This window comes from Pinus tabuliformis, chromosome 7, assembly GCF_031772625.1.
Source record: "Pinus tabuliformis cultivar Carrire ecotype Pingquan chromosome 7, CPIR1, whole genome shotgun sequence".
NCBI classification, from domain to species: domain Eukaryota; kingdom Viridiplantae; phylum Streptophyta; class Pinopsida; order Pinales; family Pinaceae; genus Pinus; species Pinus tabuliformis.
The window spans coordinates 678,634,407-678,652,816 of NC_142293.1; the positions used below are offsets into that span (position 1 = coordinate 678,634,407).

Sequence of the window (18,410 nt, forward strand, 5' to 3'; positions counted from 1 at the left end):
GAGGCAAGGACAGTGATCCAAAAGAAGTTTTCCAGATCCAGAGAGAGAACAATAAGAGGTCGAGTTATTCCCAGTGAGGCAATGTAGAGGACTACACAATCTGCTTCAGAGGGCAATTCGATTTAGCTATGGTAAAAATCGATTCAGTTTCTAGAGGCCTAGAAAGTCTTCCAAAAGGCCAAAGAATCATTTTCCTCAATAGAGACAGGGAGAACGACTTGATCAGAGGCATTTCTGAGCTAGACGTCCAAGGGTATGCGCAAGCACTGCGTAGAAGCTAGCGTGAGGGGTCCAGAAGGACGATTTTCCGAAGTGAAGTTGTGTTGGGGTTGCTCGTGGAGGAAGGGAAATTCCCTTAGATAATTTTGGCCATATTTTCTTACTGTTAGGATTGTCAGTTGGGCATCCATAGTTTGTACTCAGAATTTCACTATTGCATAATAATAAAAACCTTCCGCTGCTGCACCAATTTTTGCAAGTTGGGTTTTTCCTGGGACCTTTATCCGAAAATAAGTGTGTCAAATTTTATGTGTGCTAACATATTTCTCAGTTTCAAGCACTGTTATTTTTCTGTGGTTTTATTTGTGAATATTGCAGTGTGATTTATTCAGTATTTGGCATAGCAAATAAATTGTTAAATTAATTAACAATTAGAAGAATAATTTCAAGTTACTGCAATAGGATTTCAGGCCTGAAATTTTCAGACAATGTAGCTTTTGGAATGAACCTTATGGTATATTAGCTAGAGTTATGCTAGCTAGTTGTGAAGATCTAAAGGTTAGCTTCATGAACTTAGTGAGATATTTTGATTCGTTGATGGGATGCCAAGCTTCGCATGTGGTACCCCAGATAAGGTTGGTTATTCTTGGGAATATTTTGTTTCCAACAAGTCATAATGGTTTTGCATTCCAATTTGGGCAGTTTAAAATGAGTTGATTTATGCTAATATTTTCAAGGGAAAAAAAGTTACATATAGTTGTAAAGCTTATTTATATAAATATTATTTTGAGTAGATTTGTTTTTAATTTATTATGCTAATGAGCTAATGTGATTATTTTATGTTGATTTTGCATGTTTAATTTGCATTCCGAGTGTTGATTTTGTCAATGATGTAGCTTTTGATTGTTGTCATAATTTCAAGTCTAATTTGAGGACTAGATCTCGTTCTAATGATTATGTATTTGCAGTGTCTACACTTTGTGTATTGCCTATAATGACTTGTTCTTAAATATTTGTAAGTTAGGATAGGGTTTTAAGAGAAACCAAATTCAACGTCGTGCTGAAATAGTTATGGGGGTAGTAGAGGTGAAATTTTCATTGGCACACAAAACTCAACAACAATCTTGTCAATTTCAATTAAAAAAAGTGAGCATTAGTCCAATCAATATTTCATATTAGTTTCATCAATATTTAAAATGGTCATGGTGATTATGCCCATAGTTTTAAAACTCTGACTCGGATTCAGAACCGACCAAGGGTTGACTTCGACTCGGCCTCGTTGATTTCAATGATTTGGTTGTTGTAAAAAATACATTAAATATTTATTTTTTATGAAAAAACATATTTTAAAAGATTTTCATTCTTGTTTCCAAACTCAAAGCATTAGAATACAGAGAGAAGACAACATATGATCAAAGTATGCTCATGAATATATCTATTATATCAAAATGGCATTCAGTACACTGTCCAATACATGTAATATATAGAGATCAGAACAAAAACACATAACCAAGGAGGCTCTAAGTGGCCTCTACAACAAAACATCACTAGTAACTACTGCTAAACAAGGAAAGATCAACTGGCTCAAACTCTGAATTATAGTCACATCACTAGTAACCACTGCTAAACAAGGCAAGATCAACTGCGTCAGACTCTGAATCAGAGTCAAACAGGGAAATGTAGTGCCCACTCTAGTTTCTTGACCCTAATATGACATTATCTTAGATACTTTATTCTTTGGGGAACTCAAGTTGAGGATCTAGAAACGTGACTCTATTATTAGTAAATGTGATTGTTATGAATGTTCTCTATTAATATTATGATTGCGATATAATTAATGGTTATGTGTACTCTCTATTGATATCATGATGGTGATAGTAGTAAAGGATAGACATGTTTTCTATTGATGTTATAATGATAATAGCTTTGATCTATATGTATGGTTCCACTAATGTTATGATGTTGCTAGCCATGATGGACGTGTCCCCTATGTTACCTACTTGCATTAGTTCTGGTTCACAATGAACAATGATGTGAATGACTAGGTGATGGCGATAATGTTATTATGACAATGGCTAACACTGAGAAACCTTGTTACTGATGATTATTGAGTATGGCAGGAAACCACCAGAGGCACTCGCATATGACGAGTTAAAGACACCTGGTTTGATGAAAAATTATATTATTTTATCTTTGAATTTCTAAGTCAATTTTGAAACCTGCTATATATGTTTATCTATATTCTGATGATATGTTAGTGGTTGCAGGCACAGATTAGTTGCTTGGCCGAATGACTCACATATGGGTGATGGGGTTGTACAAGTGGATGGAACTACATGGGAGGGGTGGGACAGTGTCCCTGATCTCACCCACTAGCACTCCCGCCGTGACTTGGGCTGGAAAGGTTAAAACACCTTCGCCTTGAAGATCACGATGCCATGAGGGCAGGTCCCAAAGTTGGGTCGCTCATGAGGATTTTACCGGGGGGCGCGCATCAAGGCGGATTCCTTGATCCCCGACACCATTAGTCTCACTATAGCAGGCAACACAAGAGATGACAGTGGTCTATGACGTTGCACTATAATTTCCCCTCGTAGTCACTGGATGCTTGAAGGGCAAGTGGTGTGGCACCCTTGGAACTTCAGGGGAATTTCTTGAAGGGCACGACCAACTTGGCACCCTTGGCATCACAAATAAACTATTAGGTGTGGCACCCTTGGAACTTCTAGGGAAGTTCTTGAAGGGCACAACCAAACTTGGCACCCTTGGAATCATTAAAAATAAATAATAATAAATAAATATAAGCAAGGAATGAAAACTAGGTAAATTCACATCAAGGGTAAATGATGATTAGAAACCAAGGTAATTAAATCAAAAATAAAACTTGGAATAAGGAGGATCATAGGAAAAAAATAAAATAAAGTACCTTAAAAACTCTACCCTTCCCATGTTGGAAAATACTAGGTAGATTATGTGGTTTAATTAGGTAAAAGGGGAAAGACAAACATAATTGTAAGGATAAAGATTAATCCTAAACTAATTAAACCTAATTAAGAAAAGAGGAAGGTGAATTAAAATAAGAATAATAAATTAAATTTAGAGAAATGTAGAGAAGCTCCATGTGGCAACAACCAACATAAGGATATACATCTAAGAGATAACCTGAGTGTGACTTCAAGTAATGAACACAATTTAATGAATAAAAGGGGGGATAAAGAGACAACTAGGAGAAGAAATAGGAATCTTGTGAGGTGAGGAAAATAGTAGTTTTAAATAAAAAGTCAAGTAAATAATTTTGGGTGACCCTTGATGAGAGAGTGACACATGGATAGGTGAATAATCAAGTTATGCATGACATGCCAAGTGTCATCTATGAGGACTCTTATAAAAGAAGGGGCAAGCCATGGGAGAAGGGACTTTTGGGAACCCTATTGTTGGATGGATGAGATGATGTCAAAGCAGTGATTACGATCCTATAGTGAGTTTGGTGAGGTAGAGGATTTTAGAGAGGGGACTCTTGAGCCAAGGAGTGTTCTCCTCTACCAACTATTGCAATTTTCCATTGTACAACCCCATTGTAGCGTGGGGGTCCGCGGGGAAGAAGAGTACCCAAGGAGTAGGCTGGGAGGTTAACCGGTGGGTCATCGCATTCGGATCAAGTACATCGCCATTTATTCACGGAAGTGACCAACAACAAAGGAATACTAGCAACAGCAAAGCAAACGGAGTCTCGTCTTGTGGTGAACGGTACATATGTGTTGCAATACTATTTTGGTCTTAGTTAAATGTATGTAAATGTTATGATATGTTTCTTGAAATGAATTCCTAATGTGTTTCTCTTCTAGTTGCATTTTGTTGTGATTAAAATATATATATATATATATAGTCAGGATGTGGTCCTTACAGGAAACCCATGGCTCCTCCTCCCTACCGGTCCAAAAACCAACTCCAACTCTTCACAAACTCCTCACAAATGCTCACACAAATGCAATGAGATAGTTGTGAGTAAATGTGAGGGGGTTGGGTCACTTTTATAGGCTTGGGAGAGGGGTAGAGGCATTAAGAAACAAAAAACCGAAAAAAAATTGAGTTTGAAGTCTGAGTTGCTGCCGTTTTTCCATGCAGACTAGCTCGACCAGTTTAAGACAGGCTCAGCCGAATCAGTGTCTGACTCCGCTGGTTCGGTAATGGACCAACTGTCGGATCAGTTTTTCTACCTCGCTGACCCGAGCAGGAATTTGGCTCAGTCAACCAAGCCGAATCCGATTCAGACCGACCTAGTTTTAAAACACTGATTATGCCTAGAGCTACCTAGAAAGCGACAACAATATTTTTTGCAAATTTACAATGAGATCATCATTGCTCGTGGATTCATGTTCAACCTTAACTTTATACTTTAACACCGTGCATTAACATAAATGGAAACATACAACATAGTACAGTTCCATTGTCTATTCTTTAATTGAGGTGTAATCAACCATAAAAATAACAACACAACACACACAGGGAAATGATGTGTAGTGGGAACGCCAGAGTGAAAACCCACTCTGAAAATAGTGTTGAGTCTTTATTGTTTGAAAATACAATGCTGCAATGTTCAATAAAATGCACCATGTCTCAACTTTGCCTTACCTCAGTTTTAATACAGCACTGTCTCATGTTTCACTTTGTCCACTTCTAAACCCAAGGAGACTCACCATAATAACAATGTCAATCAAACAAAGTAAACTTTGAATTACACAACACACCTCTAATCTCTAGTGCATCTCTTTAAATAGAACTCAAGCTATACTCAAACCCTAGCCCTAAGAAGATTAGAGATTGGATTAAATTAAATGTTATTGTCCTTGTTTTACATTATGAGACAACTAATTCATTGCGTTCAAGTGAAAATCACCTTTGTTCACTTAATCTTTACCCAGCCAAAAAACTCATTATTAAGTCACTGTAATAAGACAATGAGATTTGATATAGGCTTAAAAGACCCAAACAAAATCAATTTTAGACGATGACGAGGAAAAAACATAATACCATGAGAAACGCAAGAAACACGCATTAATTTTAGATTTTGAGATGGTAAAGCCTAAGGCTTGAATGTAACTCCATGCTCATTAGACACCAATGATCTCATAGTAGCTTGGCTTGAGAGGTCTGCACCAGAAGCTCATAAATTCATTATCATGATGTCTAATATGGTTAATACTTACATTTTTTCAACATAATACAAAACATAACCTACTCTCCAAAGAGGAAACTTCACAAGTCACCTGTGTTCACATATCTTTACACAGACAAAAGAACCCCTTGTTAAGTCAGCTTAACACGACAATGAGCTTTGATCACAGGATTAAAAAACCGATACAACAATTTTACATAATGATGAGAAAAGACATAATACCATGAGAAACACAAGAAACATGCATTTATTTTATAATTTGAGTCGGTAAAGCTTAGGGCTCATTAGACACCAATGATCTCTTAGTGGCTTGGCTTGAGAAGTCTGCACCAGAAGCTCATAAACTTATAATCTTGATGTATAATATGCTTAATATTTACAATTTTTTCAACACAGTACAAAACAGAACCTACTCTCCAAAGTGGAAACTTCACAAGTGAGTATGCTGATTTAGTCCAATCTTGATTTTATCAATCTTGCAATGACAATAAATGATGTGTATTTTTCGTTTCCACAGTCTTTGTTACCGTGCCTAGTTATGAGATCTTTATACCAACCAAACGTTAGAAAGCATTGAGTAATGGCATCTGACTTGATAGCAACCTTTTTAAGAATGACCATTCCATGACAACTGCAAGTGTTTGCCTTTAATCTACCAAACCTTTCTGTCCAACTATCACAATTCTTTACCTTATTCAGTCATTGAGGCAACAGTATTACTCTTCCTCGTTATCAACAAAATTCTCAGCCATTTAAAATTATCTCAAGGCTGCATAAAGCTACTCTAGTCAGAACACCATCACAACAGCTACAGATTCCAAATTTACTAAACTATAGATGCATCAAAATATGCATAGGCTATTCTCCATCTTCATGAGGGTTGCAACATAAACTTCAGTGATGTATTGATCTGTTTGGAGTTATTAGTTCATCAGTCTCTAATAATCTCTTGAGCAAATCTTCACTGAAATATTAGCTGTTCATCTGCTTCCAGTAAGTTGTCTCCCATGCCTGTTTTACTTCCCAGTCAATCAATCTGAAGGCAGATGTGGGTTTTCTTTGGTGGTGATACCTGGTGCATACAAGCTATAACATCAAGGAATCTTCCAACCCCTGCTACAACTGCAATGATGGAAACTCCCTTCACAAGCTTCCTGTTCTTGGGCTGCTTTTTTACAGCGCTAAAATACAGCATAAGGTCAAGAAGTTAACTACAGCTTAGAAAAACTATCAACATGAAATTTTGCACTATATGTATAAGACTTTCAAATGCTTGTTAATTCCACAACTGCTCACCTCCTGTACCAGAGAATATAGACTGTACGGAAGCAAAAAGACAATTTGGTTGTATGCATTTTTTTCACTGTTGGATGCACAGCTCCTGCTTATATATATAATAACATCCAATCTGCTCTCCTGGTTCCATGATGAATTGCTCATTAAAGGTCCCCATTCTTTGTGATGCTATGTCCAACAAAGGTCCTTGTGAAACCCCCTCAACTTGCGCCCCACCCCCAGTTGGTATAAACTGGCCTCCAAGAACAAATGATCCAGATACACGGATCACAACACCATGTTGCCCATGTACACAGCATTGAAGATTTTCAACTACATGAACAAGCCTTTCATCAGGGCTTTCACCAACCAACATTTTATGTATTCGTGACAGAGTATTAAAGATATCATTTGCTCCAACTGCAACCTGGTTTGCATAGCTGAACTCAAAACAGGATTGTGAGTCAAATCTGGATGGAAACTACTTTTAGGCACTCTTTCAGACATTACGAAATGAAAATAAAAAAGGAATGGCAGGAAACAATCTATGGAGACATGTCATGTCATAACTAATTTATGATTTTCTCACTACAAAAGGTAAATGGGAAACATAGATAAAATTTAGAAGCTAATTTCCTACTAGAGTTAGAGCAAGAAACGTTAATGCAAAATAACATGGACTTAACCAAGTTATAAAAAGTGTGCGCAATGGGCAGACCGAGGTGATGGATAGCCTGCATGTCTGCATGCATGCAAGAGTATCGTGGTTGTACAGAGGAAAAGGTCAATGTGTATGAATCCAGTCAATTTCATAAACATAAAGAAAAGATTATCACAATCCATTTCTCATATAGAATCCCATTGACACACACCTAAATTAGTGATATGTTTATCTCGCATTCGTGTGTGAATAGCATTTCATTCAGAAAATCTGCCTATCTGGAGGTCAAGAAACATATATTAATATTCTTTTTGCTTTCAATTTTCAACGATAATAGGTGTGGCATCAAACATCCTTTGGATTCATAGCATAATTCAAAGAAGCGGATGCACTCATCTGATCAACCTAGTCTACCAATTAAAAGACAAAGTAGAAGACTTAGACCGGATTGCTAAGAGTGCAAACTGAAGTTTGTAGACAGTCTAGTAGGCACAGAATTGCCAGAATTTCCGAGTACAAGAAAAACGGAGTTAGGAAAAAACATTGAAGAAAAAACTCACCAAAATTTCTTGGAAGAAAGAGGAAAATGATAAGACCAAAATTGAAGTGAAATCTGGTAAAACAATTAAAAGTTGACATCTATTTTTTTATAATTTTTATATATATGTAATTATCCATGCCAGTTGAAATTTCCATCATCAAAGTTTTCCTCTTTCGTCATCTATTTTTCACATATTGCATGAAACCTGCTAGAGAATGTAGTTATGATTTATATATAATAGACCACAACACATTTCCTATGCATCATTTAACACTCATTAGAATGTCAAATATATTACAGGTTACAAGTCTTGGTCTGTACCTTAGAATTGCTGGCAAGGAATGCACATCCATTGGCAGACATCTAACTCCCCTGAACATTTTTACATGCAAGAGAATTCATGCTTGATGGGTCCACTAAAAGTGCATATCTCAAAGATAAACTAGACTTCTTGCTTTTCAACTTTCCAAATTTTACTAGAAAAATACCAGTGTACATATTGTTTGGCAAAGTACTATATCCCTTTTTTTCTGAAAGTGCTTCACATATCACTTCAGGAGATAAATAAGAACATCAGGATTCAAGGTGGTTGCAACATGCAAACAACAGGGGTGCCAGGAAAATTGTGTTCTACAAAAGCTAAGCAGACCAACATGTGAGCCCAGACCTCTACAGGGAGGGACTCAAATCTCAACGGAATACACAGGTTAAGTCTCAAGAGCGTAGCCAACTCTTGCTTAAACCTCTTCACTTTCCCCAGAGTTAGGGGATGAGAAACCTCATTGAAAGTAACTCTACAATGATGTTTCCACAAAAAGCCAATTGTGACCAACCGAACTGAATGCCAAAGCAATCTCCACCTGTCCCTGACTATCTAAGTGTCCCCCAGGAAGGGCCCCTTCCATGATTGCAGACTACAGAAAGGGAGTGAAATTCAGCCTAACATCGTGCTTATAAAACTCTGGCAGTCTATCATTTCCAAAAAACATAGCTCTCTACATTTTATTATCAAGAAAACTTTCTTAGAATTTATCTATTTTCTCTTATATTGTTGGAAAATCGATTAGGGCAGCATTTAATTTAACTTCTCCTTTCTTGACAGTTATTTGTGATGTTATATTCTTCTTCTTAATTATGCTTATGTTCTTATCATCAAATAAATGTCAAAAACAATGAAGATCACAACCATACAAAGATGAACACAAGATATAGGCTCCAAGCCAGGGCAAAACCCCTCCAAGGGGAAACCTAGAAAGAACTTTTCTTCTTATAGAATCAATTCAAAGGAGACTTCCAAGACCAAAGAAAAAACCTAGAACAGGGCTACCACCAAGAACCAAGAACCAAGAACCAAGAACCAAGCCAACTAGTCAATCTTCCTTCTTCAATGCAAGACAAAATCTCCAAGCGAAGCAATATTTCTTCAAGATAAGTGCTCTTCTAGCCTTTTGATCTCACACACCAAGTCTGCAACACCTTCCTGTAATTTGGACCCACTGCATGCCCAAAAGCCCTAGGCCTCTTGCATCTGTGAGTTATCCAAGCAAAATTTCAGACCTTTGAATTATCTAAGGACATTTTTCCATCTTCGCTAGGCTCTTCCTCTTGAGACTTTCACATTACTTCTTCTAGCCACAGATCAGAAGTAAGATATATGATGTACTTGTATGTCCTCATAGGTCGAAGTTCCACCCTTTTATAGCCTTCCAACAGGGCCCATTAGTCCTATCTAGGCCGACTTCCTTTTGGGGCCGACTTGGTCTTGGGAGCCTTCTAGACAGTTCTAAATTCAAAATAAATTTTCTTTTCTTGATACAAGTACCCGAAAGGGTCTATTACAATGTCACAATGACTCTTTGACTCATGTAAACCCTAGGAGCATTAAATGAATTCTTGACTTAGTGACAAATAACTTAAGCATGAAACCCATGCTTTACAAAAACGATTTTCTTTTTGTTCTTTACATCATTTTCTTTCTTTTTTTGATAGATACATAAGAATTACATCATGACATGAGTCAAATGACAATTATGAAGACTGAAACTAGTTACATTTACCAACAATCCCTCTTAACTAGGGAGGTATTCATAATTGTCCAACCGGTACAAGGACAGTACTCCCTGTTGTCGCGCAGATTGACACGACAACGCTCAGACCGGGGGCTGTCACTCTGATCCCCGATCCCTCCGTTTAAGCCTGTCTCCCGCGGCTAAGGGGGGTAGTCCCTGTGAGATGATGAGACCAACTGTCGACCAGTTGGTTGGGAGACACGAGACACGATCAAGATAAGCACTAAAATGATTTGATTAATTGAGCAAACCAGTGCCTTAAAAAGATTGTTATTAAAATGATTACTTGTTAAATGATATAAAAAAAATAAACCGTGAACAACAATCATTTGTCATCAAAAGGTATCAGCTAAATCACAATGACCAAAACGATATCCAGCAACTGAAAATTTAAAAAGATGAATGCTTTAAACCACCACGAGTCATAAACCATTAACCAGATATCATATTTCGTATCTCGACTTGAAAATTTTAGATCTCAGCGTGAAAGATATAACATGAAAACAACTGAATCTGGCAAAAATAATTTTCCACAAAAATTTTTATATATATATATTTTTTTTTAATCTAAAAACGATTTAAAATGAAAATTAAAAAAAAAATCTTAAAATCCTAAAAAATTAAATCTCAAACTAAAAATAAAGAATCTATTAAAATCTAATTAAAATCTAAAAAACTAAATTATGCAAATATATAAACCTAAACTATAATCTAAAGAACTAAATCAAAATCTAAAAATCTAAAATCTAACTATATTAAAACAAAATAAAATCTAAATAAAAAAAATCTACGCTAACTATGAATAAACGCTAAAACGTGCCATATGAATACAAAAATGAAATCGATTCATCTGCAGATCGATACGTTTACCTGGGCAAACGAAGACAAGGAACCCGATTCAAAACAGGAAGGAACGCATAAGGAATTTAGACGCATACACAGGTGACGGCGGCAGGCAGAAAGAGCTTGAATCGATTTTGCAGAGATTAGACTCACGCTTAAACGGTGCAGAGATTACCTGTTCCGTCTGATTGAAATCTGGCCCTCATAATCGTGAAGGTATGCGGAAGCAGCATAGATGGCGTTTAAAAAAGGGAATGACGTGACCAGCTTCAGGCGTAAACAATGAAAACGTGCCCATAAACCTTCGAACAGCTGATGGCGGCCAGGAACGAATTTGAAATTTGATTTTGGAATAACCTTCTTTGAATCGCCTTCTGATCAGCTTCGACCCCTTCACACGCACGCAGACATTTTGCAGATTAAATGAGTTTTGAAACGCATGGGTACCCAAATCGTTGTGCAGGTGAAATGGCTGGGCATTTGACAGCGGACAGAAAGGAAACTTGAACCAGTTAGATGCAGGGTTTGCTGCCTAACGAATTGATGAATCACATCGAAGGCTGCTGAACCCTGGAGCTTCAACGTGAAATATTCACAGCTGTTTCACTGCTCAGGCTAACCACAGAAACCTTGACTGCGAGGGAAATAAATCCGTTGATTTCTTTGCTAATCACGTATGGAACCACGGTCGCAGAGACCTCAGACTTATACTTGGCAAACCCTTGAAGAAAAACTCGGCTCCTGCAAGTTGCAAGGAAACAAAGCACTGATGATATACGCTTCAAACCCAAAACTGAAAACCCTAATGAAAACTGCATAAAGCAAAAAATTTGAAACCCTAGATCAGAAAAATTTGAAACCCTAAAACAACTGATTAATGTACAGATTTTGCCCCTTAACAGCCAGATTCAGCAATAAGAACGGAAATATTTTAAAGAAATAAAAATTTAAGGTTTTCACTGTGAAGAACTTCAGAAAATCTCTCATGCAACTTAGAAAAATAAACCGAATGATAGACCCAGGATCAAATCCAACTGGGCTCAGCAAAAAATGCTTGTGGGAGTTGGCTGGTTCAGCCGAGAACTTCCCCTAACGCCCACAATTTCCTTCAGAAAGGGTTTTCTGCACAGCTCAGGACAACCATCAGTAAAGAGGGCAAAAATGCTGCTAGATCTCAAAAAGTAATGGAGATACCTGCCACTACTTCAGAAACCCTAACAGCACTCAAACCCTAGCAAGTGAACAAGATACCTGTGCTCACAATACTCTACAAAAAGCTATTATTAATGGCTGAAAATAAAATATGCAGAAAATTAAACAATCTCACAGCATTTCAAGAAAGTAACACCAGCAAGATATGGACCCCAAAGTCTTCCTTTATTAACCAGAAACAGATTTACAAGAGAGTTTCTTCAATACCAGACTCACAGATCTTCTTCCAATGATCTGAAAATGACCCCTAGCACCCTACTTAAAGGAAATGATCCCAACGGCTAGTTCGAGTGATCCATGTCGAAATGATCTCGACCGTTGATGAGGATCAAGACATCTCTTGATCTCATCCGTCGATTTATTAAAAAATAATATTTTGCATGCATTCACTTAAAATATTATTATTTTATTATTTAGGGTTTTTGCTCTATTTTTTAATTTTTTATTATTTTTTATTTATTTTAATTTATTTTAATTTTTTAATTATTTTATTAATTTTTTATTTATTTTATTATTTTAATTCATTTTTTAATTTTTTATTTCATTTTAAAATGGATCATCGAACTAAGCCTTCAGAAACATCACCTAGGACCTAGGACTTAGGACTCATGAGGGGATTTAAAACATTTTTCGACCCTCAGGACACATTACATCATGACTTTTACAAATTTACATCTTAAGGGGACAAACCCATTTAATACAGACCCTCACAAATCACCCAGTTCTGCGACACAACTATAATCTAGCAGATCAACACACTAGGATTCTCCTAAAATTCCAATGACAAAATCCATCCCGGCTTTGGGGTCAGTTTTGAAGGAAAACTCTGCCGATCCATGGATCGGTGAGACGAAAAACCTTCCGGGATGTAGATTACCACTAGAAAGTTAGGTCCACCTAGGCAATTCACATACACGACTCATGTCTACTAAGATTATTTACAATTAATACATGCAGACTGGGTTTACAATAAAAAATGATCAAGTTGCTGATGATGGCAGGATGGCACGGACATGCTGATCAGGTGCTGCCCCTTTCTACCAAGAAAAAAGGGGGTGCACTGCATGGGTAGTTGACCAGTAGAGGTCAACACTCCCTTTGAAAAGTTCTCATAAGAAGAGTTGGATTGGTAAGCCATCTGTAAGCATCAACATTATGATCAACCAACACTGTCTTTGAGGCCTAACTAGACAAGTTCTACTTCATTCAAGAGCATTATGTTGGGAGGCTTTACGTGTGATACCACACTACCTCTACAAGGCACATACCCCATCTGGATGTCCACAAGGTATGTCCTTTTAGGACTATTCTTATCTTGGATTTCCAATCCTGAATCCTCAAAGAATATTGGTCCTCTTCGACCACTCTTATCTTGGACACTTGTCCTATCCTCAAAGAGTGTTGGTCCCTTTCCTTTCTTGGATGTTCTATCCTCAAGGAAACCACAAATGCTTATCCAATCCTCCACCATTCTTTCTTCAAGGCCTTCACTTAGACTTACGGTTGTTAGTCCTGGTCAAGTGCATGACACATGAAGAAAAGAATGCACATGTGATGTCCAACATCACTCCCTCTCAACTAGAGAGGATATCCCTATTCTCCTTTTAACTTGAGAATAGATCCTTGCTCCTATTCAAGGAGACTCCTTTACTCCCTCTCAAATCTAGAGGAGATTCCTAACTTCCTTTTCTACTAGAGAAGTCATAGCCACAAGCTCTCAAGCTTGTTTCCATACTTGTTCTGCATGGCTCCCTCTTTCCTTCACACCTCATTATATCGAGCTTGCTTCCTTCTTAGGTATCATGGAGCCATCTTCTTCCCTCAATCTTGTGATAGGTTCCAGGTCATCAATTTTGCACATCACTTCTTGTCAATGAAGGCATTATATTGAGCCTTCCCAAATTTTCAGTTGATCATAGCTTCCTCAAGAAAGTGATCTCTTTGATTGTAGTACAAACTGTGAAAACTCCAAACTGGAATCCTATTACAACAACTGGAAATTATTCTCCTAATTGTTAATTTAATTTAACAATTTATTTGTTGTTTGCTATGGAAAATACTGAATAAATCACACTGCAATCAACACAAATAAAACTGTGGAAGAATAAACGTTGGAAGAAATGCTAGCACACACACACACAAAATAACAGAGTTATTTTTGGACAAGAGTCCTCGGAAAAACCCAACTTGGGAAAATGGGTGCAACAACGGAGGGTTTTATTATTAAGCAACAATGAAATAATCCAAGTATAATCTGGATGCCAAAAACTGACAATCCTACAGAAAAAATAGTTTCAAAAATCTGGAGAGGAATTTTCCTCACTCCACAGGCTATCTCCCGACACAACTTGCCTTCAGAATTTCAACCCTCTGAGCCTCTGCGTCAGCCTCTGCGCTGCTCGGCGTAGCTGGCTGGACATCTAGCCTCGATCTGGACTCTAATGAATTCATTCTGCCTTCGGCTGACTAGAAGGATGCTTCTCTGGCACTCTGGGAATCCTTCCCAGCCTCTGGAACTGAAAATGCCAATCTCTCTCAGTAAATTGATTTTGCCTCTAGAGGCTATTGCGCTGCCCCAGCGTCAGCCTCTCTGTAGCTCTTTTGCCTCTCTGCAAATGCACTCACCGGATTTGGAAACCTTCCTTCGGCTTCACTGTCTCTGCCCCTCTCTCACTACTTCGATCTTTGGCTCTCTCTCCGACAACTAACTGTTGCTACTCAGGAAATTGATTTGCTCATGAAGTCGAACCTCTCAAATGTATTCTCCATCACCACAACAACCTCCTATTATAATCCTCTGTTGGAGCACCAATGTCCAAGATTAAAACATAATCAATGACTAAAATCATCTTGGGAGTCGATCCATGTGAGTTTCTAGATCATTCACGCCTTGACTTAATTAATATTGATTAATTAACCATATTCCCTAAGTTTAGACTTGGGAAATATTTAAAAATTGGTTAATAATTTAATTAAGTCATTTCTAGGTGGAAATCTAGATACGATTTTTGGGTTTTGGAGATCTCATGTATTCTAGCCTCTCCACAAAATTTCAAGGCTAGAACACATTCGATGCTACAATAACTAAAACTGCCTCTTAGCGAGGAATGTGTTCTAGTGCTACTGCACACCCTATAGCAGCACCCTATCTATGCATCATCTCCTGTCAGGTTGCTAATGTTTGGTTGTTTCTTCCCACCAACCACTGCGCAACTCTAATATAAGTTGCATCTGTGTTGCTGTTGACCCTGCTGAACAACGGCCAACATTGCATCTGCACTGCATCTCCCTCTCATCTGTTGTTGTTGCAACTACAACATCTGCAACTGAAAAGCATCCAAAATATTGAATCAACTGTGATTAGTATAATGCATCTGTCACCAGTGTCTCTGATTGTTGCTAGTGTTTGCACTGTCACTAAAGAGTCTGAGTTGTTGCTGACTCTGCACTGTGCTAACTACACTACTGCCAACTTTGCACTATGCTCCCCAGCATCTCACTGCTACTAGTCTCTGCAACTGTCACTCCAACATTTGACTACATCAACTGTCATCGATCCATCTTGCTATTGATAACTGTGGGACCCCGTAGCAAGGTATTGATCCCTAAGATGGACTCCTCAAGGATCCTGCCCATCTGTAGCACTTTGGGGCTACAACACCAAATCTCCCCACCTCACTCCTGGAGGTATATCAAAAAATACGGTGAAGTCTTACTCCAACCTGGAGGACAGCCTATCGATCTTTGTTGAAGCTGCCTATTGGTCCTGCTTCTTTTCCTTGTCCTTCTTCCTGAGAGGACACTGGGTACTATAGTGACCAAGCTCACCACACCTGAAGCACTTGACCTTCAACAGATCCTTCTTCTTCTTCTTCTACTCCCCTTGTCCTTGACTAGGACCCTTAGATGCGAGGGCCACATTCTCCTCCTCCTCCACCTGCTTCGATCCACTGCTATTGCCACTGATGGAGCTCTTCAATAGAGCTCGTCTCAACTCCTCTTGCTCTGAATTAGCCCACATCCTGTCCCACCTCGGCAAGGTATCTTTGCCCAAGATACTTTGGGCGAATACTTGCCACTCCTCCGAGACACTGTTGAATGCCAATCACACTTGCTCCATGGGTTGAGTCGCTGCCCCAATAGCTGCAAGATGGTCCCGGATCTCCTAAATCCTAGTAAGGAAGGGGTCTATGCCTTCCCCCTTCTGCATCCTTACACACCTTAGCTTCTCCTCTAGGTACATCTTCCACTGCTCGGAAGTACCCTCGTACAACGTAGAGAGGGCATCCCACATCTCCTTGGTAGTATCTTTGTCAGCTATGTGTGAAACCACATGATCCCAGACTCCATCTAGGATCAAATGTTTTGCCCGTGCCATCTCATTTTTGTACTCCTTCAGCTGATTTGCATCCTGGGGAACTTCTACCACTGCATCAATATACCAAGGAAGGACATCCTTGCCTTCCAGATGACATAGTTGGAAGTGTCATCCAACCTATCCCAATCACGAAGCCCAGTAATGCACATCTCAACAAAAATGTTGAAAATCTCCTATTTCCTTCTGCTCAGTGGTTGCTCTGCTATTTGCACTACCTTTTAGATTGAGAAGATCTACTAACAACAACTGCTGATCTGCAAGGAAAAATCGAACTTCTTGAGACTAGAAGTTCCTTGAGGAAAATTTTCCCTCTATGTGTGCTCTTCTTCCTTTCACTCAACGTTGTCTTTGCTCTAGCAAACTGCTACAAAAACCACTGTGTCCAGCTGCAGATCTTCTCCACGAAAAATCTGGGTTGCTCCCTCTGCCTTTGGAATCACTCGATCTGGTAGGATCAAATTTTTCTACCCCACTCAAAAAAATCGAACCTCCTCAAGTATCTCGACCTCCTGGCAGAATGGCTACATTGCCCTTGGGAATTTCAGCCTGCTGCCCACAATGAGCAGCGAAATTCCTTCTCTCTTTGCCTTTGAGCTCTCTGGCTGATCAACTGCGCTCTGATACCATGCCAAAATTCCAAACTAGAATCCTATTGCAGCAACTGAAAATTATTCTCCTAATTGTTAGTTTAATTTAACAATTTATTTGTTGTTTGCTACAACAAATACTAAATAAATCCCACTGCAATCAACACAAATAAAACTACGAAAGAATAAACATTGGAAGAAATGTTAGCACACACAAAAAATAACACAACTATTTTTGGACAAAAGTCCACAAAAAAGCCCAACTGGGGAAAATCGATGCAGCAACTGAGGCTTTTATTATTAAGCAGCAGTGAAATAATATGAGTACAATTTGGATGTCGAATATTGGTAATCCTGCAAAGAAAATACTGGCAAAAATCTGGAGAGGAATTTTCCTAATCCCATAGGTTATCTCTCGGCACAATTTGCCTTAAGAATTTCAGCGCTCTGAGCCTCTACATCAGCCTCTTCGCTACTCTATGTAGCTGGCTGGACATCTAGCCTCAGTCTGGACTCTGATGAAGTCGTTCTTCCTTCTGCTGATTGGAAGGACGCTTCTCTAGCACTCCTTCCCAGCCTATGGAACTGAAAATGCCAATCTCTCTCAGCAAATCGACTTTGCCTCTAGAGGCTACCATGTTGCCCCAGCATCAGCCTCTCTGTGACTGTTCTGCCTCTCTATAAATGCACTCAATGGATCTAGAAACCTTCCTCTCGCTTCACTGTCTTCGCCCCTCTCTCACTACTTCGATCTTTGGCTCTCTCTCTGGCAATTGACTGTTGCTACTCAAGAAATCGAACCTCTCAAGTCTATTCTCCATCGCCACATCGACATCCTCTTATAATGCTTTGTTGGAGCACCAACGACCAAGATTAAAACATAATCGATGGCTAGGATCATCTTGGAGTCGATCCATGTGAGTTTCTAGATCATTCACGCCTTGACTTAATTAATACTGATTAATTAACCATATTCCATAAGTTTAGACTTGGGAAATATTTAAAAACTGGTCAATAATCTAATTAAGTCATTTCTAGGCAGAATTTCCATAAACGATTTCTAGGTTTTGGACATCTCATGTATTCTAGCCTCTCCACAAAATTTCAAGGTTTTGGACATCTCATGTATTCTAGCCTCTCCACAAAATTTCAAGGCTAGAACACATCCGATGCTACAAAAACTAACACAAACTTTGACCTTCAAGTTATCTTCTCACACTAGTACCTTTCAATCACAAGATGAGTACATCTTGACTTCACAGTTGTCAGGTATCACATATTGAGCTTTCCTCAACATTCTTCATGTATTCCATCCATACAGTTGAACTTGCCTCAATTGTCATCATGTGTTCCTGCAACATCCTTCCAGGTAGCAAAACAATATGTTAACCAGATAACCAATAATAATTATTAACATTAGACTTACCTCATTGTGACAACTTTCTCAAC

The 18,410-nt window shown here is 38.5% G+C and overlaps 1 protein-coding gene across 3 annotated transcripts in view; it reads right to left on the minus strand.

Annotated features, from left to right (window-relative positions):
• Window positions 1–5,720: 5,720 nt before the first annotated feature.
• MKK3 (mitogen-activated protein kinase kinase 3) overlaps window positions 5,721–18,410 on the minus strand; it is a 323,756-nt gene continuing 311,066 nt past the window's right edge. For all 3 annotated transcript variants that reach the window (XM_089458668.1, XM_089458669.1, XM_089458667.1), the window contains 2 exons: window positions 6,692–7,110; window positions 5,721–6,576 (listed from right to left, as the gene is read on the minus strand). In XM_089458668.1, coding sequence (XP_089314794.1) covers window positions 6,756–7,110 — 355 coding nt within the window. In that variant the 3' untranslated portion in view covers window positions 5,721–6,576; window positions 6,692–6,755. The remainder of the gene's footprint in view (window positions 6,577–6,691; window positions 7,111–18,410) is intronic.